The 25,710-nt window shown below is 33.7% G+C and overlaps 1 protein-coding gene across 1 annotated transcript in view; it reads right to left on the bottom strand.

The window, feature by feature from the left end:
• Positions 1–759: 759 nt before the first annotated feature.
• Positions 760–25,710, bottom strand: part of Tyr (tyrosinase) — a 97,906-nt gene continuing 72,955 nt past the window's right edge. Inside the window, exons 4-5 of the mRNA XM_027942710.3 lie at positions 20,250–20,431; positions 760–986 (exon numbers count right to left, since the gene is read on the bottom strand). Of these exons, the coding sequence (XP_027798511.1) occupies positions 760–986; positions 20,250–20,431 (409 nt within the window). The remainder of the gene's footprint in view (positions 987–20,249; positions 20,432–25,710) is intronic.

Below are 25,710 nucleotides of genomic sequence, written 5' to 3'. Positions count from 1 at the left end.
AGAAGTGCAGTCAGACAATAGACAGATAACTATTCTGAGTTTTCAAATGTTTTGTAGCATTTTCAATTTTCTCTAATAAAATAAAACTATTTTTAGAAGATAAAATAGCTGTTAGTATGCTTATTATTATCAATTCAAGACTTTTAATAGAGACAGGCACTAAGCCACATTTGTTCTAATGGCTGAGCCTTTGTTCTCAGTGACCTTCAAAAGTACATACAGTCAGGCTGTGACAGGAAAGAGCTAGCTGAAGGTTGTTTACTGTTTGAAGTCTACACATATTTTTGGAGCAGGAATGTAAAATATAGGGAAATACCATGCTGCCTGTGGGAATAAAAACGTATTTCTCAAATTCAAATGAGTCAATTAGTGTAAATTTGTTACAAATTTATTAAATTCAAAGAAAGAAGACAAAAAAGAAGCACATCTTTAAATAATCAGGAGGCAAAAGTCAAAATTGTTGCAATTTTTTTTATAAGAGTAGTTTTATTCAGATACAAAGAACAGTTACTTATTACCAAATTTTCTTTCCTTGAAGATACAGACTTGGGGAAAACTATAAAAAGGGCTGAGTGAAAACAGCAAGACAAGCACAGTTGTGTTCTACCTGGGTGTGGGGGACACACTTTGTGTTAGATTACAGCTCCAAGAATGGTCTTCACAGACAAATGTCAGAGTTTTCTGTATCCCAGGGAACCTGTGCCACACTCAGTTAGAGTAAGGTTAGACCTATAGGTCTCATTGTGCTGCCCAAGCCTTTTATAAGTGGCTCTGATACAACAAGCTGTGGTAATCCTCCTTTTCCATGAGAAGCGGCTGCCTTTCCTCAGGAAGCTGCTTTCTCTTGTGACGGCACAGAAGGCAGGTGAGTCCTGCTAGCATGGCAGTAAGGACAGCTCCTACCAGAGCTGCTCCAAGGAGCCATGGCCAGATCTGCCTGGCTTGTTCCAAATAGGGCGCAATGTAGTTTTGAAAAAAGCCTGGATCTGAAATAGAAACACATCTTAATGTATAATGTATTTGTTATTGCTATCATTATCATCATCATTATCTTTAGATAATACTTTTAGAGTCAGACGCTTGGGTTTGAGTGCCAGCTCTGTTACTAATTAGCTGGAAGAACTTAGAAAAGTTTCACCTAATACTCCTAAACCTCAATTTCTTCAACAGCAAAAAAGGAAAAGGAAACTCTCTTATTTAAAGTTTATAGGTAATCTGTAAAATATTCAGTGCCTTCTACAGACTGTGTACTCAGTGTTAGTTATTATTTTTTCAGCTTTCTGCTGATCTTTCAAGAATTCTGATAATCAATGAAACAGTGCTGTATCATTAACCACTTTAATTTAGTAAATTAAAATTATTTTACAAACATTTATTGTAATGTTGGCAAATGCTCATTAATTTCAGAACACTCCCAAGAATTCTAGGATATTTGTATAATATTTGTATACATAGAGATCACAATTTTAAATCTTAAAACAACAGATTGTAATCAAATGTATTTTTCAATGATTCTGAGCAAGACAAATCCTCTACTAGTCTGATCATTTGTATTGCTTCAAACCACATAAGGAAAGGTCACAGGGGAGGGACAAAGGCCCTAGTAACTATTGCTCAAAACAGCTTCCTATATCTAAAATTATGTAGTTTAATAATCTAAAACACAAACTTCAGAAATAATGTACTCCCTGGGATCCCTTCCAGTTTTCTTGAATTGTTTCATAAAGTCAAAGTCTAGCTTCTCAACTGCAATGAATTTCTTAAAAGCGTTTTTATATTTAGTTTAACAAGCCTTAAGTATCTAAAATGTTATGGGATTAGCATTTCCTTTATTATTGTACCTACTACAATCTATTCCAATTACTATGTACATCTCTATTTTCTCTATTAAACCAACTCCTTGGGGACCAATAGTAGGCTTTAACTAACTGATATAATCCTGATATCTGGTATGATGCATGAAAGACTAAAAAAAATTACTGAATGATTGACTGTGTTGGACCCAGATGAGAACTTGAAGGGGTGTCCCAGGATGGAAGCTGGGGAATGAGAAGAGATGAGCTACAGAAAGAATATTGTCCAAGGAAAAAAGTATAGATTACCCATGGTTTATTATGTTAGAATGTTATATTTATAGTTGTTTTAAAATAATTTGGTACTAATGATGATATATATCCACAAAGCCAAAAGATGAAGTTTTAACTCTAAGTGAAAAGTAACCTAAGAAAGGAAGTAATTACAGCATATTATTTGGTTAAACTCTGAACAATATTTAAGTAGTAAAAATAATGATAATCCTACATACAGATTTGAACCAAAATCATGACAGTACTGTACTAAGGATATGGAGGAAACAAAAGGGGGTTTGGAGCTCTGAGTCCTGCATCCTGTGTCCTCATACCCAACAGAAACAGCAGATGTAGCACAGCATCCTCCAAACACACAGGCTCAAGCCCCTGGGTTGAAGAATAAGAACCAAATGGCAAGAAATCCTTAGCAACCAGAAAAGGAGCTACTCTGCTTTAGAGCCTTTAGGAGGATCCACAGCTGTGAGTTGTCAGGTAACCCAATTCTCATTCAAATGCATGGACCCAGAGAAAGCAATTTTTGATTATAACCCCAAGCCACCAGCATGGAAACTCATGAACACACAATGACAGTATACACCACAAAAGAGCTTTTAGAGGAGCATCCTACAAACACCAGTCATCAAGTCTGCTCAGATACATGCCTACTGACCTGTTACCTGGGCACCCCAGAGAGGGCAACAGCATTACCTGCTTCTGCCTCAAATCCTTTCTACCCATGGCTTTCTTCTTTTTAACCTTGGTTCTATTTTTTCTTTACTCTTTATTTTTTCCCTTATTTTTTTTCTTCTCCCTGTTTCATTTATTCCCTGTATAATATAATTTTGCTATCTTTAATGATTATTTTATCAACCTATTTGAGAACATTACAATTTTATTCCCAGATTAGAGGAACTATAGAGAACATTTTCAACAATTTTCCCCCTCTAAGATTTATTAACCAATAGAGAAAAATGGTAGGTCATATTTAGATGTAAGTCAATTAGAATTTCAACTAATTTCTCAGCCCAGACCTTAAAAAGACAGAAAGGCTTGAGATAACATATACCAAGCTCTTAAAAAAAAACAAAACAAACAAACAAACAAAAAACTCAGGTGTCAATCAAGGCTACTGGGTCCAGCAAACTCTTCCTTAAAATTGAATGTAAGAAAAAAACCTTCCATGAGAAATTGAAGAATTCATGACACCAATCTAGCATGATAAAATACTCAGTTAAGTAAATATGCAGAAGAAATGAAAACTAAATATCAGAAACTAAGCATGTCAGCAGACACCTGTAATTTAAGGAGCTCAGGAGGCTGAGGCAGGAGGATTGCAAGTTCAAGGCCAGCATTAGCATCATATGAGACCCTTAGCAACTTACCAAAATCCTGGATCAAATATCTATCTATCTATCTATCTATCTATCTATCTATCTATCTATCTATCTATATCTCTCTCTATATATATAATAAAAAAGACTGGGATGTAGCTCAGTGGTAAAGTACCCCTGAGTTCAATCACTAGTAATGAATAAATAAATAAGTAAATATCAGAGACAGCATATGAATGAATCTCACCAGAAGAACAGTTAATTAAAGGAGGACCAAGTTTGAATTAAGCATAAGAATTAAACCAAAATAGAAGGAAATAAAAATTATCTCTCTCCATTAACAGTAAAAAGACACTGCTTGGCAGAGAGGGTTAAAACAAGATCCAATTATTTGTTGTTTACAAGAAAGAGAGATTTGTTTTACGTGTAACAATATTCGCAGACTGAAGGTGAAAGTAGGGAGAATGATAGACCATGCAAATTGAGAGTTAAAGCAAGCAAGTGTACCTACCCTCACATAAGACAAAGTAGAAGTCAAGCCAAAGTTAACCAGAAGACATGAAGAAAGTCACTTCTTACTGGTTAAGCAAATCATCCAACAACAAAATGATATGCAATATTTATGTCTCTAATCCCCTAACACTAATGTACCTGCACATGTAAAACAAATCCAATTCCTCATAAAGGATGAAATAGACCCCAAAACAATAATACTGGGTGATTTTAACATACCTTTCTCGCTATTCAATAGGTCATTCAGGTAAAGTAAGGACTCTACAGAACTAAAATTATTAATCAAATAGACCTAAAAAATATCTAGCTAATATTTTATGCATCAACAATCAAGTTCACTTTCTTCTCAGTGAGACATGAACTTTCTCTAAAATAGATCATATTTTAGGATACAAAGCAAGTATTGGCAAATACAAAAAGGTAGAGATAATTCCTTGCATTCTATCATGTCATAATGGAATGAAATCAATGAGTTAAAAAACAAAAATAATTTTAATATCTGAAGATTAAATAATGTGTTTACAGGGGAATGGATCAGAAAAAAAATCAGTGGATAAATTTAAAAAACTAGAAACAAATGAGAGTAGAAATACAACATATCAAAATCTCTGGGACAATCTGAAGGCAGCTGAAAAAGGAATGTTTATAAACAACAACACCCCCAAACCAGAAAGATCATAAATAAGTAATATAATGTTACTCCTCAAAGCCCTAGAAAAAGAAGAACAAATCAGTAGGAGACAGGAAATAAGTATGATCAAAGCCAAAATTAATGAAATTGAAAGTTAAAACACAATACAAAGTATCAATGCAACAAAGAGTTTGTTCTTGGAAAAAAGAAAGAAGATTAATAAACCCTTACCCAAACTAATCGAGAGAGAGAGAGAGAAAGAAAGAAAGAAAGAGAAACCCAAATCAACAAAATAAGAGACGATAAATTAGAAGTGTCATGACAAACACTTTTGAAATCTGGGATCATTAGAAACTATTTTGAAAATGTATACTCTAATAAACTAGAAAATCTATATGATATTGGCAAATTTCTAGGCACATATGACCTACCCAAATTGAACCATGAGGACACAAAAAAATAAAACAGACAAATATCAAGCAATGAGATTGAAAAAGCAATTTAAAGACTTCCAACAAAGAAAAGCTCAGAACTAGATGTATTCTCAGTTAAGTTCTATCAGGCCTAAAAAGAAGAACTAATGTGAACTTTCCTCAAATTATTTCATGAAATAGAAGTAGAGGGAACACTGCCAAATTTATTCAATGAAGCCAATACCATAAAAAGACAAAGATACATCAAGGAAAGAAAACTTCATGCCAAAATACCTGATAAACATAGATGCAAAACTCCTTGATAAAATATTGGAAAATTGTCAAAAACACATCAAGAAGATCAAGTGGGTTTCATCCCAGGGATGTAAGGATGGTTCAACTTATACAAATCAGTAAATGTGATTCACTATTTAAATGAAATTAAGTAAAAGGATCATAAAATCATCTCAATAGATACAGAAAAGCTTTCAATAAAATCTAGCATCCATTCATTTTTAAAAAGAACTGGAGAAACTAGGGATAGAAGGAACTTACTTAGTATTATATAGGCTGCATATAAAAACCCCAAAGCCAACATCATACAGAATAGAGAAAAACTGAAAGCATTTCCTTTAAAATCAGGAACAAGACAAGGATGTCTACTCTTACCACTCCTATTTAATACAGTTCTCAAAACTGTAGCCAGGGTAATTAGGCAAGGAAAAGAAATTAGAGGGTTACAAATAGAAAAAGAATAAGTTAAACTAGTATTTTTTATGAGAAGACCCCTAAATCTCTATCAGAAGACTTCTACAGCTGATAAACAAATTCAACAAAATAGCAGGTACAAGAACCACATAAATAAATCAATCTCTTTCCTATACTGCAATAATGCTTCTGCTGAGAAAGAAATCAGAAAAACTGTGTCATTTACAATACATTAATGGGAATGAATCCAACAACAACAACAACAAAAATGAAAGGCCTATACAAACAAAAACTACAGAAAACTGAAAAAAATAAATTAAAGAAGACCTTAGAAGATGGAAGTACCACTCATGGTCTTTGATAGGAAATATTAATATTGTTAAAGTGGTCATATTACCAAAAGCACCATACAGATTTAGTGCAATCCCTATCAAAATATCAATGACATTTTACACAACACTAGAAAAAATCCACAGTCTGCCAAATCATTTGGAAGGATATAAAAGACCAAGAATATTCAAAGCTGTTCTGAGTAAGAAGAGTGATGCTGGAAGCATCACAATATCTTATCTCAAATTACACTACAGTTATAAAAACAAAAACAGCATGGTATTTGCATCAAAGCAGATATAAAGATCAAAGGAACAGGATAGAAGACAGAGACAAATCCAGAGATATATCCATATGATATTGAAAGAAAAAAGTTCCAAAGCATATGTTGGAGAAAAGATAGCATTTTGGATGAATGGTATTGGAAAATGGGATATTTATATGTAGTAGAATGAATCTAGATTCCCTATCTCCCACCCTGTGCAAAAGACAGTTCAAAGGTGACCAAAGACCTAGGAATTAGTCCAGAAATTCTGCAACTGCTAGAAGATAATATAGGTGCAACACTCCAACATAGTGGAGTTAGTGCCTGTGCCAATAAAAGCTGAAGAAATTAACCCAAAAATCAATAAGAGTGATGACATCAAATTAATAGCTTCTGTACAGCAAAGAACACAATTAAGAGTGTGAAGAGAGAGCCTACAGGATGAGAGAAGATCTTTGCCAGTTACTCCTCTGATAGGTGATTACCATCAACAAAATATAAAGAACTCAAAAAACAAAACAAAACAAAACAACAACAAACCCCCAATGTTATGGTTTGGAGGTGATATGTTCCCCAAAAGCTTATGTGTGAGACAATGCAAGAAGTTTTGGAGGAGAAATTATTGAGTTATGATAGCCTTTACCCAAACAATGAATTAATCCCTAATGGGATTAACTGAGTGGTAACTGGAAGCAGGTGGGGTGTGGCTGGAGGAAGTAATTTATTGAGGGTGTGGCTTTGGGGTATATATTTAGAGAGTGGATTCTCTCTCTCTGCTTCCTGATCACCATGTGAGCCACTTCCCTCTGCTACACTTTTCCACTATAATGTTCAGCCTCACCTTGAGACCTTAGGCATGGACCTGGCTGTCTATGGATTGAGAGCTCTGAAACCATAAGCCTCCAAATAAACTTCCTCCTCTACCATTGTTCTGGTTAGATCTTTTAGTCAGAGCAGCAAAAAAGCTGACCAAAGCACCCAAATAATTCATCCAATAAACAGTTAAAAGAACTAAACAGATATTTCTCAAAACAAGAAAAGCAAATAGCTAACAATTATATGAAAAAATGTTCAACATCCCCACCAATCAGGGAAAGGCAAATCAAAATCTCATTGAAATTTCATCTCAATCCACTTAAAATGGCATAGGCTTATGTGTGAATTTTGTATAGCCATATTAACTATAACCATAATGCACTAATGAAACCACAAAAAAAATTAAAAAGTAGTTTATAAGAGAGCTAAAATAGGCATGGGGTTGTGGCTCAGTGGTACAGCACTTGCTTCACATGTGTGAAGCACTGGTTTGATCCTCAGCACCACATAAAAATAAATAAATTAAATAAAGTTATTGTGTCCATCTACAACTAATTTTTTAAGAAAAAGAGCTATTCATCCATCAATGAGCAAATATACTGTCTTCTCAGCAGCACATGGCTTTTTCTCTAAAATAGACCATATCTTATATCACAAAGCAACTCTTAGTAAATGCAAAAAAGCAGAGATAGTACTCTGCCTTCTACCAGACCACAATGAAATGAAATCAGAAATCAATGATAAAATAAAAAATAGAAGCTACTGTAACAAATGGAGACTAATACACAATTGAATGATAAATGGATAGTAGAAGAAATCAAGGATGAAATAAAAAAATTCTTAGCAGTAAATGAGAACACTGATACCACATATCAAAATCTGTGGTACACTATGAAGGCAGTACTAACAGGAAAGTTTATTGCATTGAGTGCACTCATTAAAAGACTAAAAAATCAAAAAATAAATTACCTACCATTATATCTCAAAGCCCTAGGAAAAGAGGAACAAATTAACACCAAAAGCAGTAGAAGACAGGAAATAATTAAAAATCAAACTGAAATTAATGAAATTGAAACAAAAGAGACAATTGAAAAATTGACAAAACAAAAAGTTGGTTCTTTGAAAAAATAAATAAAATTGATAAACCTCTGGCCATGCTAACAAAGATAAAAAGAGATAAAATTCAAATTACTAAAATATAAGGTGAAGAAGGAAACATCACAGTAGACACATCTGAAATACAAAAGATAATTAGAAACTATTTTGAAAATGAATACTCTAATAAAATAGAAAATATCAAAACATTAACAAATTTCTAGAGACATATAACCTACCCAAACTAAATGAGGAGGTCATACATGATATAAATAGATCAATTTCAAGTAATAAAATAGAAAATGCCATCAAAAGCCTACCAACCAAGAAAAACCCAGGACCAGATGAATTCTCATCCAAGTTCTAAAAGACTTTCAAAGAAGAATTAACACCAATACTCCTCAAAGTATTCTATGAAATAGTAAAGGAGGGAACTCTTCCAAATGCATTCTATGAGGCTAATATCATCCTGATACCAAAACCAGACAAAGACCCATAAAGGAAAGAAAACTTCAGACTAATATCTCTGATAAACATAGATGCAAAACTTCTCAATAAAATTCTGGCAAATCACATACAAAAACATTAAAAAGATAGTGCACCGTGATCAAGTGGGATTCATCCCAGAGAAGCAGTGTTGGTTCAACATACGGAAATCAATAAATGTAATACATATTATTAATAGACTTAAAAACAAGAATTCTATGATCATCTCAGTAGATGCAGAAAAAGCATTTGACAAAATACAGCACACCATCATGTTCAAAACACTAGAAAAACTAGGGATAGTAGGAACACACTTCAACAAAAGCTATATATGCTAAACCCAAAGTCAGCATCATTCTAAATGGAGAAAAAATGAAAGCATTTTCACTAAAAACTGGAAAGACAAGGATGTCCTCTTTCATCACTTCTATTCAACATCATCCTTGAAACTCTAGCCAGAGCAATTAGACAAAAGAAAGAAATTAAAGCATTCAAATAGGTAAAGAAGAGCTCAAACTATTACTATTTACTGATGACATGATTATATATCTAGAAGATCCAAAAATTCCACCAGAAAACTTCTAGAACTAATAAGTGAATGCAGCAAAGTAGCAGTATATAAAATCAACACCCATAAAATCAAATGCATTCTTATACATCAGCAAAGAATCCACTGAAAGAGAAATTAGAAAAACTACTCCATTCACAATGGCCTTAAAAAAAACCTGGAAATCAATCTAACAAAAGAGGTGAAAGACCTCTACAATGAAAACTATACAACACTAAAGAAAGAAATTGAAAAAACCTCAGAAGATGGAAAAATCTCCCAAACTCCTGAATAGGTAGAATTAATGTTGTCAAAATGGCCATACTACCAAAAACATTCTACAGATTTAATGCAATTCCTATTAAAATCTCAATGATATTCTTCATAGAATTAGAAAGAGCAATAATGAAATTTATTTGTGAAATAAGATACCCAGAATAGCTTAAAGCAATCTTTAGCAAGAAAAGTGAAGCAGGAGGCATCACAATAGTAGACCTTAAACTATACTACAGAACTACACTAATAAAAACAGCATGGTATTGGCAACAAAATAGACTTGTAGACCAATGGTACAGAATAGAGGACTCAGAGACAAACCCACATAAATATGGTTATGTTAGACAAGACAAATGGCCAAAAACATTCACTGGAGAAAAGATAGTCTATTCAATAAATGGTGCTGGCAAAACTGGAAATCCATTTGTAGTGAAATGAAATTAAACCTCTATCTCTCGCTCTGCACAAAAATCAACTCAAAGTAGATCAAAGACTTAAGGCACTAGAACAGAGAGCCTGCACCTAATAGAAGAAAAAATAGGCCCAAATCTTCATGATGTTGGCCTAGGATCTGGCTTCCTTAAAAAAGACTTCTAAAGTGCAAGAAGTAAAATCAAGAATTAATAAATGAGATGGATTCAAATTAAAGAAGCTCTTTCTCAGCAAAGTAAACGATTAATAAAATGAGTAGATTGTCTACAGATTGGAAGAAAATCTTTACCAAATCCACCTCCAATAAAGCATTAAACTCTATGATATATAAAGAACTCAAAAAACTTAACACCAAAAAACAAATAACCCAATCAATAAATAGGCCAAGAAACTGAACAGATACTTCACAGAAGAAGAAATACAATTGATCAACAAATATATGAAAAAGTGTTCAACATCTGTAGCAATTAGAGAAATGCACATCAAAAACTACTCTAAGATTTTATCTCACTCTTGTCAGAATGGCAATCATCAAGAATACAGGCAACAATAAATGTTGATGAGGATGTGGTGAAAAAGGTATACTCATACATTGCTGATAGGACTGTAAATTGGTGCAACCACTTTGGAAAGCAGTATGGAGATTCCGCAGAAAATTGGGAATGAAACCACCATTTGACCCAGCTATCCCACTCCTTGGTTTATACCCAAAGGACTTAAAATCAGCATACTATATTGATGCAGCCACGTCAATGTTTATAGCAGGTCAATTCACAATACCTAGACTATGGAGCTAACCTAGGTGTCCCTCAATAGATGAATGGACAAAGAAAATATTTTATATATACTCAATGAAATATTACTCAGTTTTAAAGAAGAATGAAATTATGGCATTTGCTAGTAAATAGTTGGAGTTGGAGAATATCACGCCAAGTGAAATAAGCCAATCCAACAAAACCAAAGGCCAAATGTTTTCTCTAATATACATATTATAATTCACAATAAGGCAGGGGGCATTAGGGAAGAATAGTGTTACCTTATATTAGGTAGAGGGAAATGATGAGAGGGAAGGAGGGGGGATATGGGGATAGGAAAGATAGTAGAATGAAATAGACATTATTACTGTATGCATATATGTGAGTGCATAACCAATATGATTATGCAACATGTACATTCAGAAAAATGAGAAATCATATTCCATCTATGTATGGTATATCAAAGTACATAAATGCATTCTACTTTCATATATAACTAATTAAAACAAACAAACAACCAAAAACAAAAAGAGAGCTAAAACAATTCAGAGATACTCTTCATGAAATGAGTTAGTAATATTTGCCCATTACTTTGCAATATCGATGTAAATTGTAGAATAAATAGTTAAAATACTACAGTAGTTGATTGGGGAGGGGGCTGTGCATAGGAAGTAGGCCATTTTGTTGTAAGATTTGAAGAACTCTTTGGCTTCTGAAATAACATGGATATATTATTTGCAAAATGAAATTAAGTAAAGCATATGCTTACTTTATGTACATAAACATGTGGGAAAAGTACAAAAGAGAGCAAATGAGACTAAAATAAGTACAACACTTTATTAATCTGATCAGTAGTAGGCTTATGGGAGATTTTTATTTTGTGTTTGTTTTCCTTTTAAATTTCCCAAAATCTAAATGACATATTCTGCTTAGACAATTTGGAAACATATTACTAGAATGTACATTTTCAAAAATAATAGTACCTAAAGTAACTAATAGATGATATGATTATATGTTCAGAACATTTATGATCATGTAAGGTATGTTAAAATAAATATGGTACTGCTGGATACAGACTACATAAATTAAAAGTCCTTGAACATAAAACTTAGACTAAATAAGTATAATGGAAAATATATCTTGTTTTTGCTCTCAATTATAAATATAAACACATAGTAGTTTAGAGAGATATTTAAAATTTATGTAAGTATAGTTATAGAATTTATTTAGTAAACTAAGATTTAAGTAAATGAAGAAGTCTTTACTCAATATCTGCTCAATAAGAGTACACAGTACATGAAACAGCAAATTCTTTATAGAACATGTTCTATAATGTCTGTAGAAGATATATAGAATGTACACTGAAGATAGTCAATATCCATTTAGTGATAATGTAAGAAGAAATTGCATCCTGAATTCTTCTTGCAGAGAGTTATAGCTTTATAATTCAAGTCTCAAGTAAAAGTAATACATGTAACTTTTGGACTGTTCCTTTAAAAAGAGAAGATATGTCTTTGCTGTTTTTCCTTTTCCTTTTTTCTTAGTTGGAATGTAGACAGAATGTTGATGAGACATTACAGACCATGGGTAAACTGGTCCGGGGTAAACTCCAGGTTTTGTAGAATTTTAAGAAGTATCTCTGGTCTCTAAAATGATGAAGTTGATGTTCAACATACCAACACTACCATTGAAGCTGATCAATAAACTGAAATATTTAACCCAGGGAATTTGAGCCTTCATCTTAGTATATCTGCTCCCCATCCTTCCTCTGCTGAGGAAGTAGGAACTGTAACATTCTTTCATAACCCCTTGCCTTCACTTTAGTTAATTAGTATTTGGTAGACTAGGGATTCAAGGGCAGCCACTCTGGATAATTACTCAGAATGTACTCTGCTGGAACTGAGAGTCAAGTGAAGAACTGAGGACTACCACACTTCCCTGAGTAGAGGACAAGATAAAGCCAACACACAAGAGCCAACACAAACTGGGAAAAAAATACCCAGGTTTCAGGGCTCTCAGCTTCTATGTTTCTGTTGTTTTTCAGTATTTATTGTATTTCTACCTGTTCCATAACTTTAAGAGCCCTCCCTTCTTTGGATTTTATAAAACAATAAATTCTATTTTATTTAATTTTGTTCCTATGGAGAGTCTATCATTTGCAGTTCAAAAGTTCTAACTATTTTGAAAAATTAATTATCTGCCTACTAAAATAAGACATAGTAACTTAGAGTATTATAGAATTACACATACATGTAAATTTAATATATAATAAAATTATATCCATTAAATTAGGAAAAAGAAATATTTATAAGTTATCATGGAAAGAATGGGTATCAACAATAAGATTTAAAGTGAGAGTCTCATTGTTTGTCATAAAGATGGTAATATTCAGAACTATTAAGGCAGGATTGTTCTCTAATCAGGAAATAATTGTGCAAATTTGAACAGTGCAGTTCCAGTACTTTTGGTATTTATAAATAATATTTTTATGTCTGTCCTTCTGTTCTTCAGCTTCTCTTATTTTTTCTCTATGCCAATTCATTCTAAGTGGTCTCAGTTTTTACTCACAAAAGGAGTGACTTCAAAACAATCTCTTTATTTCTCAATGCCTTCAAACTAAATTCTGACTTTTGGCTCTTGGCTACCTGCTTTTGAACATCAACAGTGAACATTTTTGTTCTTTCTTTTCTTTTTATTTCCACATTTTTAGTTGGTATATTATAGTTATATATAATAAGGCATTTGTTGTTACATATTTGTACATGTACACAATATAACAATATGATTTGGCCAATTTTATTCTTTCTTAAGGTCATATTTTTCTTTGATTTTTACCTATTTAAAGTTCCATTATTCCTGTCACACATACTCTTTGGAATAATTGTATAGTCCTGTTTGGTTTCTTTCTCTATTTCAAAAGTGCATTTTAATGCCCATTTTTTCACTCAACAAAGACCCAAGGGAGTTGAAGACCCATTACTCTAACAAATCAGGAGTCTGCAGCTTCAATGATTAAAATAAGCAATGTGTATGCAGCCTTTGGTACAAGGCCTACCACATAAAAAGCAATATGTAGCTGTTATTTTTTTCCTTGTTATTCCAAAACTATTTCAACCATAGTTTAGCTGCACCAGCTTCCAACATGTTTTTCTCTCTCCAACCTGCTTCAATTGCTAACTTAGCTCAGATCTCTCTTCTAGATTCTCAGACTTTTCTTCCTGTGACACTTGGCACATTTACCCATGCATTATAATTATTTATATGTATGTCTTACTTTTCAGGCTTGTCACAGGCTTTAGAGAACAAGAATTATGTCTTGCTTCATTTTTCATTCTCCTATCCATTCCTTCATTTATTCAAAATGCAAACATTCAGTGAGACACACTAGATGCCAGGTGGTGATCCAGGCATTTAGAGTGCCAAAGAAATAAGACAGAGCACGTAGCCTGAAGAGAATGATCAGTGGAAAAGCAAATTATTTCAGGAATAATGAAGTTGTAAGCAAATTATGTACAAGATATAGTGGGATCATGGGGCAGAGATCTCCTACATCTACCAAGTCAACTCATCCGAGAAGACTGTCCCTCTGAATAGAAGCAGGAATTGGAATTGAGTGTGTGGTGCTGATGGCAAAATGAATAGCAGACAGTAGGTGGGAACATAGCCATGTTGGACTAATCCACAAATAATAGAGATTCAAATTCCTTTTGTAGAGTGAGACATTGCTGTGATTGTGAACAAGGTCTACTCCTCTTGTTTTGAAATCAAATTTCCATGTCTTTTGCGATACAGTGGAAGAAGGAAGCTCTTAACAAATGGTACTAAATTGAGGACATAACCTTTCATTGCTGAAGCTTTTTGGTCTCATTTTTAATCAATTATATATGCAAGAAAATGACCCGCTAACAAATTTTAAAAGCATCACCAAATCTAATTATAAAAGAAAATGTTTGACAAATGCCAGATATTAGCTGCCTTTTTAGAGAAAATACTTACATAATTATAAACATGAAGACCTGAATGATGAATAATGACCCAGAACTCAATTATATCAAGACTTTTAAAGGAGTTTTTTAATAAGCTTAAACTTTAGGAAAGAATAGAGATACATTTTAAAGTCTTTGAAAGTACAACAGAAACAATAATATAGAATGATTCATAAACTAGAAATAAACAATTGCTTTTGCTTATTTTAAAGTCAAGTTTTTTGAAAGGAAGAACTGTAAATTCATATCTGATTGGAAAGCAAAGAAAGCATCTGAAATTAATTTTTTCTTTTAATTTAATTAGAATAATACCTTTCAGCCTCTAACATGAGTCTTAGAGCTTCTTCCCTCCTCTCTGATCCAATGATTTATTGCCTTTGCAATACAAAGTAACCATTTGGACAGTAGGGAGAAATGACTGAGGTCCATTATAGAAAGACATAGAAGACAATTATAGGAGTTAAAGGGAACAGTCTCCTCCACAGGACAATAGAACATAAGTTTTAGATTTTTCATTTGCCACTTATTATTTTTATAATTCAGAAATAGTTATTTCAGATTTCTGATTCCCAAATTGCTTTTCTATAAAATAGATTTAAAATAAGTACTACATAGGCTCTTAAAGATTAGCTGGAGTGCACACAGTAGTACCCCAGGGCTATAATTCCAGCAACTGGAGAGACAGAAGAATAGGATTGCCAGCTCAGCAATTTACTGAGACTCTGCCTAAAAATAAAAATTAGAACAAAAGTAAAAAGATGTGGGGGAATATTGTTCAGTGGTAGAACACCCCTGGTTTCCATTATCCAGTGGTGGGAGGGGATTAAGATTAGCTCAGATTACAAATTATGTCCTGACATGTCTCTCATTAGGATCTGAGGACCAGTCATCTCTTTTGAGTGTCAGGGCAATATATCCCCTATACCTTGAGATATATTTATCCTTTCTTTATTCCACTGCCACAATCCAAACTACTGTTCACCCCCCCTCCCGTGGACTTTTATGATAGCGTTTTCATCAGTAACTCTTCTCATGATTTTCCAATGGTTATAAAACTTTGTATGTACTGTAACAATAAAACTCTTTTTTAAAACTCAAATTCGACCATGATGTGCTCTAATTCTTCAATGGCTTCTATTATCCTAACATCAAAGCAAAATTCAATAATTAAGATCCTTTTTTGAATGAGTTAATTTTACCTATAATATTAATGTTTTCTGAAATATCACTTCATTGACACCTGAAGATAGGAACACTTCTAAATAAATGAGTCATTTAGGCAATAATTGTTTCAGATCTTTTTCTTCCATTATAAGCTGTGTGAAGACTGATACGATATTATCTACCACTGTATACATAAAACATAAGACAATGTCTTGTTCAAAGTAGCAATTCAATAAATGTATATAAAAAATAAAGAAACTTTTAAGGTTACCTTAAAAAAACTGGCATGATAGAATACTTGAAAGATGTTTTTGAATACATTTCTAGACCTGGACATTTAGAGGAGTGACATTTTTATAACAAACTTCACTTATAATTAAGAAGTAAAATCATTCACGGTAACCTTCACTTACACTCAAATTGATTCATTGATTTTACTCCACATCACATTTTTTTTTTCACTTAGAAGAGAGAGTATTGCAAGGTAATTTTAATCTTGCAGGGCTTGTACCCGAGGTGGAAAGGGAACAGATTCACAGAGAAGCTACACAGGACTGTGTATAAAATGATTTCATATCTGCAGGTTTGACAAGTGGAGAAATAGAATCAGAATTTAGACAGAGAGGACAGAATGTTCAAAAGGATGAATCCATGAAAAGGTCTGCCATGTTCTGGAAATAGAAATAGGGATGAAATTGTAAAATATTAAATGGTAGTGAAACTTTGAAGAATAGTTACAATATAGTCCTTTTTTAATGTACTGTTTTGGTTGTTTTAGAATGAAAGGAAAACATGTGGCTTAAGGCTGCCATTTTTTTTTTTTTTTGACTTATAGGAGGCTCCTCCTTTTAGCTCACTATCACCCTTTGGAAAATTTTTTGTTCTCAATAATCTCAAGGTTTTCAAAAAACTCACTGTCAGCTATTTTTGTATCCTTTCTTTTGTCTATCTATGATCTACACAATCAAGTAAAAATGTTCAATCAAATCCATATCTATTCAAATAATGGTCCAAAAGGGCAGGATAAGACTGATAACATGTGTAATAACAAATCCCATTAGTATGTACAATTATAATGCACCAATAAAAACTGTGGGGAAAATATGCTTTTTTCTAATTCTCCTAACAGTTTCTGCTATGCCACAGTTATAGTTTAAATATAAAATTACCCCCAAAATTTGATGTGTAAGTGAACAAAAGAAAGTTGAAAGATGAAATGATTGGGTTATGAGAGCTTTAGCCCAAGCAGTGCATTAATCCACTGTAGTTTTAAATGTGAAGTAACTGGAGACAGGTAGGTAGTGACTAGAGGAGATAGGTCACTGAGGGCATGACTTTGGGGTTTATATTTTGTCATTCTTGATTGCCAAGTCCTAAGCTGCTGTCCTCTGCTACACCCTTCTGCCATGATATTTGCCTTATCTTGGATCCACAGCTCCCAAGTCAGCAGTCTATGGCAAATGACCTCTGAAATTGTGAGCCCCCCAAATGCTTTTCCTCCTCTAATTGTTCTTGTCAGGTCTTTTGTTCACAGAGACAAAAAAAAAAAAAAAAAAAAAAGCTGACTAAAACAGTCACATGGTATGTAAATAGAACAGGGGAAATTTATTCTTTAATCCCCTGTTTACTCACGGATGAAATGGAAAAAGAATCTTATCTACTCTTTAGAGTAGATGTGAAGACTAAAGGAAATACGCCACACAGAGTAACTGGAAAAGTTCCCGGCATGCAGAAAAGTAGTCAATATCTGTTTGATGCTATCAAATGACTCAATTTACCTTCTCAACATCATTTTCTGTGGTTTATACCACTCAAGAGAACTCAGAATTCTAAAAAATACACTGTACACTGTACACAGGGTCTAATCCAGCATGATGAAGATTTCCTAGATGCCCATCAATAGATGAATGGATAAAGAAACTGTGGTATATTTTCTTGTTATTCTCTCATCTTAGAATATTCCCTGCCCATTTCTATCTGCTACCTGCCTACTCATCCTTCAAGTATTGCCTTGTGGTTTTGATTAAACTATTCACAAATCATTGCTTTTCTTCTCTCTGCTATTCTAGGATTTTACCTACTCGTCTCATTACCCAATGCTTTATACTTTTTTGCACAGTTACCTTACTTCCTTTTTAGATTTGGGGTTTCTTGAGATCTGAAAGGAAGTCAGTCATTTTTGTGTCACTAGAGATGATCATAAGAGCTATGAAGTTGGTAAATTTCACTCATTTGCTCATTTTATTTTCCTTATGTCACATTGTTTCATAAATTATCCATGAATATAATTAAACATTAATGTCTCTTTCCCACTGGTTTTGCTGCTTCTCATTGCTGGCACTCATTTGGAGTGAAAGCACAGTGTAGTGAGAGGAGGACTTCCTTTACCCCCTGTATTGGTGTTTATATTGGGCACTTAAATTCTCTTAGAACTTAAGTGTCCTGACCTCTTTCTAGATAAATAAATACTTCCCTAATAGCAGGTTGATTAGCAATATTCCATTGTGTATATATACCACAGTTCCTTTATCCATTCACTTATGGTGGACATGTAGGTTGGCTCCACAGTTTAGCTATTGTGAATTCAGCTGCTGTAAACATTGGTGTGGCTATGTCTCTGTACTATGCTGTTTTTAAGTCCTTTGGGTATAGACCAAGGAGTGGGATAGCTGGTTCAAATGGTGGTTTCATGCCAAGTTTTCTGAGGAATGTCCACACTGCTTTCCAAAGAGGTCCCACCAATTTGCAGTTTCACCAGCAATGTATGAGTGTACCTTTTCCCCCACATCCTCTCCAACACTTATTGTTGCTTGTATTCTTGATAACTGCCATTCTGGCTGGGGTGAGATGAAAACTTAGAGTAGTTTTGATTTGCATTTCTCTAATTACTAAAGATGTTGAACACTTTCTCATATATTTGTTGATTACTAGTATATTTTCTTCTGAGAAGGGTCTGTTAATGGGCTAAGGGTACCTTAGCCCATTTATTGATTGGGTTTTTTTTTTTTTTGTATTAAGTTTTTTGAGTTCTTTATATATCCTGGAGACTAGTGCTCTATCTGATGTATATGTGGTAAAAATTTGCTCCCATACTATAGGTTCTCTCTGTAACCTCAATTACAGATTGTCTTTTTTGCTTTTTTAACAAGCTTTTTAGTTTGAATCCATCACATTTATTGATTCTTGATTTTATTTCTTGTGCTTTAGGACTCTTGTTAAGGAAGTCAGGGTCTACTTCGACATGATGAAGATTTCCTAGGTGCCAATCAATAGATGAATGGACAAAGAAACTGGAAAATATATGTGTGTGTGTATATATATAATATTATTCAGCAATAAAAAAGAATAAAATGATAGCATTTGCTGATACATGGATGTAGTTGAAGAATATTATGCTAAGGGAAGTAAGCCAATCCAAAAAAACTAAAGGCTGAATGTTTTCTCTGATTAATGGATGATGATGATGGTGGGGCATGGGAAGAATGGAGAAACTTTGGATTGGGCAAAGGGGAGGGTGAGGAGGGGTTATGAGGATATGAAAAATGGTGGAATGAGATGGACATCATTACCCTAGGTACATGTATCATTGCACAAATGGTGAATATCTACACTGTGTACAATAAGAGAATTGAAATGTTGTACTCCATTTATGTATGATGAGTTGAAATGCATTCTGCTGTCATGTACAACTACGTAGAACAAATGAAAAATTCAAAAATAATAAAAGGTTTATTAGTAATGCATGTGAAGAATATGCATGTAGCAGGTTTCCTGTAGGGAGAAACATTGCCATCTACCCCTGATTTGCCCAAGAGACACTGGTATAGTCCTACTTAGGAAGATTATTTAAAACACAGATCTGACACCAAACCTAGGGTTTTATGCAACTATCTTAATCAGAGACATAGCAATAAACATTGTAATCATCATTATAGTCATTATTATTGATTAGAATTAAAATCAAGATTTTCACAAATTTTCTACTAGTATGAAGCTCCCAAAGAAAATTACAAAACTGCCAGTGCTTATCTTATGCCATCCAGCACTAGTCTCTTTAATCTCACAATAATTCTTTGGTGTATTTTGATCATGATATTTCAGATTATTAATGAACTGAGATTCAGGAAATTTAAGCAAACTTCCCAAACTAACACCACAGTTAAATGGCAGAGTCATAGCTGAAAAATGTCCCCATTCTAACTTTAGTGTTCCTTCATGGTTGCCAGGTGCAAAGTGTCCTATATTAAGCAAAATGGATATAAATTCAAAGGTCATGTGATGATAAATTGGTGATAAGCTAAGAAGCATAATATACATGCCCAATTCAAAGTGTGTGAAGATAACATTGCAGAAAAAGAAGCTTCTGTACTACCATAAAAGAAATAGATCACACTACATTCAGTAATTTATCAAAAAAGAAATTGCCCTTTACCTGAATCTTGGAGGTAGCTGTATTCATAGCCCAGCTCTTTGGATGAAATAAAAAAGTCACCATTTCTGTAGAGAGGAATGAAAGGAACCATGTAGGATCCACGGTTATGTCCAATGGGTGCATTGGCTTCTGGATAAACTTCTTGAAGAGGGTGATGCCTTCTGAGCCACTGTTCAAAAATACTGCAGAGGGAAGGATTATTTGGATTTATAAATGTATTTTTTATGACCAAATTATGCTACATGCATGTACAAGTACGCCACAGTGAATCCTGCTATTATGTATAATTATAATGCACCAAAAAAGAGAAAAAAATGTTTATAAAAATATACATACATATATTATATATATATATATATGCAATATATATACAAATATATATACATGAGTATGTGTGTATATATATATATATATATATATATATATATATATATATAGTTTCTCTATGTATGTACATATGTATATATACATATTTGCAGTTCTGTGGATTGTACCAAGGAATTCATGCAAACTACATTCTCAAAATAAAATAACAAGGTCTATATGAAAATCCCATGCTAATATGATTAATAGCTTCTAACTTGAAAATAGTTCATGAAGTACAAGTTCATGTTAGCAGGCCCTGAGGAAGTTCATTAGTTTGAAAGAAATTTGAGGGTAGCTTTTTTAAGAGTCCTAGAAGAATGAAACTGACACAACTAGTTTAGAACTTTCAGAATGTGGAAAAAATGTAATTATTGGTTGAATGAAAGAATACTAGATCTGGAGTTAAAGAACTCTCCTGAGGCCTACCTCCATATTTTAATAGCTATATGCTTAAAATCACTGAACTTCTTGGGAAATTAGACTCCACATACTTAAAATGAGAGTAGTAATATCTTCCCTACTAGAGAATACTCTCCCTACCTGTGTTCAAAGCAATAATTAATATATTCTTTTTTATGAAGGTGCTAAATAAGCAAATTATTTTTACTTAGCTTAAAATTTTGGCTAGAAGACTAGTATGTGGTAGGGAGAGTATTCTCTAAAAAAGAAAAGGATAATGCTTTAAACACAAAAATAAAATTTGAAAAAACATTTTCAAACATTTTGAAGAGAACAAGGAAATAGTGATCATTTTTTTTCCACAATGGAAAGTAATTTTATTTATTTAGAGAATCTGGACTTTTCTGATCTGAGTTGTTATTTAATTGTGGATTAATTAATGAATCAGCCCTGCAAATCCAGCTTATGAATACAAAATATTTTCTAGTTGGCTCCAGTATTAAATTTGTGTTTCTTGAGTACCTAGTGTAGGCTCTCACACTCACATAAAAATCTGACACATGTTGGTTGTGACATGGGAGATTTGTAAAATATCTTAACCTGTTAGAAATTCATTTTCTTTATCTGAGTAATGAAAATAATACCATTGTCATGAGGATATTGGGAGGCTTAATTAAAGGACACAAAATGCATAGTTAGGAGTTTGACAGGTGATGAACAGAAGTTGCCCTTCTCCCTGCAGTCCTTTTTCTTCCTCTACTTTCTCCTCATTATTATTGTTATGCTCTATGAAATTTATGACTTGTGAAGGACATGAGATGTGCTGTAATAAATGCCAAAGCCGTGTATATTTGAGCAAGGTCTTTGGTGATGGTGATGATTCTAATAAGCATAAATGGGAAAGCGGATTTTAAACGTTTGTTTTTTCTGTGTCTCAGTTGTCTCAATTGAAATTAGAAACTGGATTAACAAACTCCTAAATTTATGCAAATCCTATAATTTTATGAATTAGTATTTTCATTCTTATTTTAATTTTATTTATGAAAGCATTATCTTCTCATTATAAGTAATTTTGAGACTACAAAATAAGCAAAGAGGAGAAAAAATTGCAGACATTTTTCTATTTTGTTATGGTTTTATAAATATGCATGTATAATGACATATGTCTTTTGCCAAAAAAGGGAAAATTATATGACAGATAATAATTCATAAGACACTTTATTTATATAAATCCATGTGTTTTCAACTGGTGAAATTTACTTTTTAATGATAAAGAGTGTTAAAATTGAACTGATTTAAGAACATCCCAATATACAGTGAGTCACTAGATAAGTGCTTGAAGCAAAAAATAAATAAATAAATAAAACCTTTTGTCAATTGAGAAAAATGACTACTATAGTTTAATTTATACTCTTGTTTCTGCCAAGAAATGAGAATTCTTTACTTAAGTAGGACAGGAACATCAATTCTTAGCACTAAGAGAGTTAATGGATGAGACCATTAAAGTGCTCACCCACCCCATCAACCTTTTAAAATGAAGGTTTAATCTTGATTAAACTCTTCATCAGTGGTTCTCATTTTCAGTTAATTTTGTCACACTGTCTAGAATGGCTCCCACTGGAGCACCACTATGTTACTTAGAAAAGCACACTGACATTTTGGAAAGAAAAGGTCTTCTTATCAAAGACTCATTTAAACTGTATATAGACAGTTTAAATGAGTCTTTGGAAATCTGAACAAGCTTGAAATTCATAACAGAGGAATCAGGAAAAACTAAGAGATCACAGATGGAAACATGGAGGGATGTGTCTTATGGATGAAACAACATGGGACCTCAGGATGCAGATCTGACAATGTGAAGACTATAGTGACTTCCATCTCTACAGTAAGGAAAAGCTAGACAAACTGAAAATCAGGAACTTCTGTTGGACTCATGAGAAACTGAGGTTACATGGCAAACTGCCAACTCTAAAATTATAGAGGAAAGGAACAAGACCGAGATCTGCTTATCAGGAGCAAAAGCAGCCAGATCCACAAAATGATATGGACACTTTCACTCTTGAAGAATAGCTGGAGTCTGGGTCTAGACTAGTGGTGAAAGAAACTCCTGCCTCAGGCTCAGTTTTGAAGGGCAGTAGAGGACATGTGAGAAATTTTTGTATATTTTCCTTAGAGCAGTAAAAAGTCACTGTTTGTATCTGGGTAAGTGGGTGATCACATGAAGAATTAACATTCTAAAAGATTACAAAGACTACACTGTTGAGAAAGCATTGAAGGTTAATCTATGGCCTCAATGAATTCCCCAAAGATCATGTGGTAAAATCAATCCCCAGTGCACCAGTGTTAGGAGATGGGCCCTAAAGAGAGAATGAAATCTCAAAGGCTCTGCTCTCAAGATGGATAAATTTGGTTATCCCTGGAGTCAGTTAATTATTCCAAGAATAAGCTTGTCGTAAAGCGAGTTTGGCTCCCTCTTGCTTTCTTGTGCTCTGTTATGCTTCTGCCTTTCACCAAGGATGCCACAGCAAAAAGGCCCTTGACAGATGGCAGCTCTTCATCCGTGGACTTCTAGCCTCCAGAACTGTAAAAAATTAATCTCTTTCTCATCAATTATCCAGTTTCAGGTATCTGAGGCAGAAAGTCAAAGTTGATGGATGTGCAAGGATCAAGGGAAAAAGATAAAGAAAGCAGGGAGAAAACTGTCCAGCCAAATAATGATGTGTGGAAACAAGCAGAGATGTCATTGAAGAGTCTGTTTTCTGCTTATGGTACTGGGCAAGAGGCTTTTACTCCCACAGATGCAGATCACTGGTGGAGGAGTGGAGCATGATGTGGGGATGTGAATATGATTCTAGATGTGAGGTGTTTAGAGATGCTCTGAGACATTCCAGTGGGGATGTCAAGTAGGCAGCCTGGGTTTTTTAGTTTAAATTTTAGAACAAACTTTACTCTGGAAATATAGAACGAGAAGCCATCAACCTCTGTATAATAATTTAAGCTGTGAGAGTAGTGAGAAAATGAAAATACCAGAAAACTGAGATGACTTTTCTTAGCTGTCATCTTTCTGAAAGACCAGAAGCACAGATGAAATTATTATCATATTGTCCTTGAGGACCACAGCTTCAGATGCTTCTAGCCAATCAAATTCCAGTCACTTAAAATTTCCTGACTAGAAGTGGGATAATAACCAGGCCTCTGCTTTCCTATTTTTTTTTTTAAATTCCTGTGTTTTATTTGTTTTTTCATGTTAAACCTTATTTTGAAATGGTTATTTATTGAATCAAATCCTAATTTTTATATGATAACAAACTTCTGAATTTATAGAAATCCCTCTAGGCCTTTATATCCTCATTTATACTATAAGGGTGGTATCAACAAATTTAACATGCTTATGAGAACAAAAATGAAATAAGGATCTGAAAACTTGAGCAATAATATTCAAGGGCAAAATGAGATACTATTCATAAAATAACTGATAGAGTCGTGGAAAAATAATAGTTTACTTTCTTCCCTCCCAGACCTCTTATTTTACAGAGAAAAAAAGAATGCTAATCCAAGAATCACTGCTAGTTAATATCATAATAGGATTGGCACCAACAAGTCTTGACTGCCACTTTGCAGCAGACCCTAGTAAAGACCCTGTTCTGTGTGTCTATGTGGCACAGGAGCATCTCTGCTGATGGGAGTATGTGTGTGCTTCGGTAAGGTCTGATGGTAGGTACAGTCTCTCGGGGGCCATGTGGAAGTGGTGGTGCTTGACCTTCACTTAGAAATGTAAGCTGTTCATTCAGCAACTTCCTGCATTAATTCACATTAAACACCCAAGTATCCCTTTGCTCAAATGATTCACAGGACTCACAACATTTATACTTAAGGAAGAGCAAGGAAGACCACACAAGATCAGGAAAGGACAAGTGGCGGCACAACAATTGATAGCCACAACAAAGGACATCGCATAGTATTATGCTAGATCTAGAAAAGACAGAAAAAGAGGAAATAATGGACAACATTGCTAAGAGGCCGAATTAGATGAGAATATCAATGAAACACTGCTTACTTCAGAAATTCAGGTCCACAACCACTGTTTCTTTTACGAATTCAACCTGAAGCAGAGATATTTATTGTTTTCAAAGCAGACACAAGGACATCCAGGAACATCAGTGTGACCAAGTAAGAGCCACAGCTGTTCATTTATCTTGTTTTCTCAGTGCCTAGTACAGAGTAGGTGTTCAATATTTACTAGATAAACAGTCTCTCTCTCTCTCTCTCTCTCTCTCTCTCTCTCTCTCTCTCTCTCTCTCTCTCTCTAGTTTATAATCTAACCTAGAGGACTAAATTAACAATCAAGCAGTTTCTGTAAAACAAACTCCTAATATGTCTTGCTTATTTAAGCCATAGTAAATCAAAGTGTAAATATTTTATTGATTTAATTTCACAAAGGAGAAAATTGAGTTCAAGTGGTTAGTCTTTCCTAATATTCACTCAACTGGAAAGCAATAGAAGGTCTGGGATTCCATTTCAGATTTCTATGGCTTTTACAACCATACCCAGCTGGCAGAGTAGGTTCAGAGCTCAGGTGTTCTATTCCAAGTTTAATACCTTTGCACTAACAAGCCAGAAATTAGTCAGTAATTAGAAATTAAAGCAGAAAAGTGGAAACAAAGCTTTTATGTTTTTCTCCAAATGGTAGCAAGCT

Source organism: Marmota flaviventris, chromosome 9 (assembly GCF_047511675.1).
Source record: "Marmota flaviventris isolate mMarFla1 chromosome 9, mMarFla1.hap1, whole genome shotgun sequence".
NCBI classification, from domain to species: Eukaryota; Metazoa; Chordata; class Mammalia; order Rodentia; family Sciuridae; genus Marmota; species Marmota flaviventris.
The sequence above is the reverse complement of the archived record's forward strand: the minus strand, read 5'-3'. Positions and strand labels throughout refer to the sequence as shown.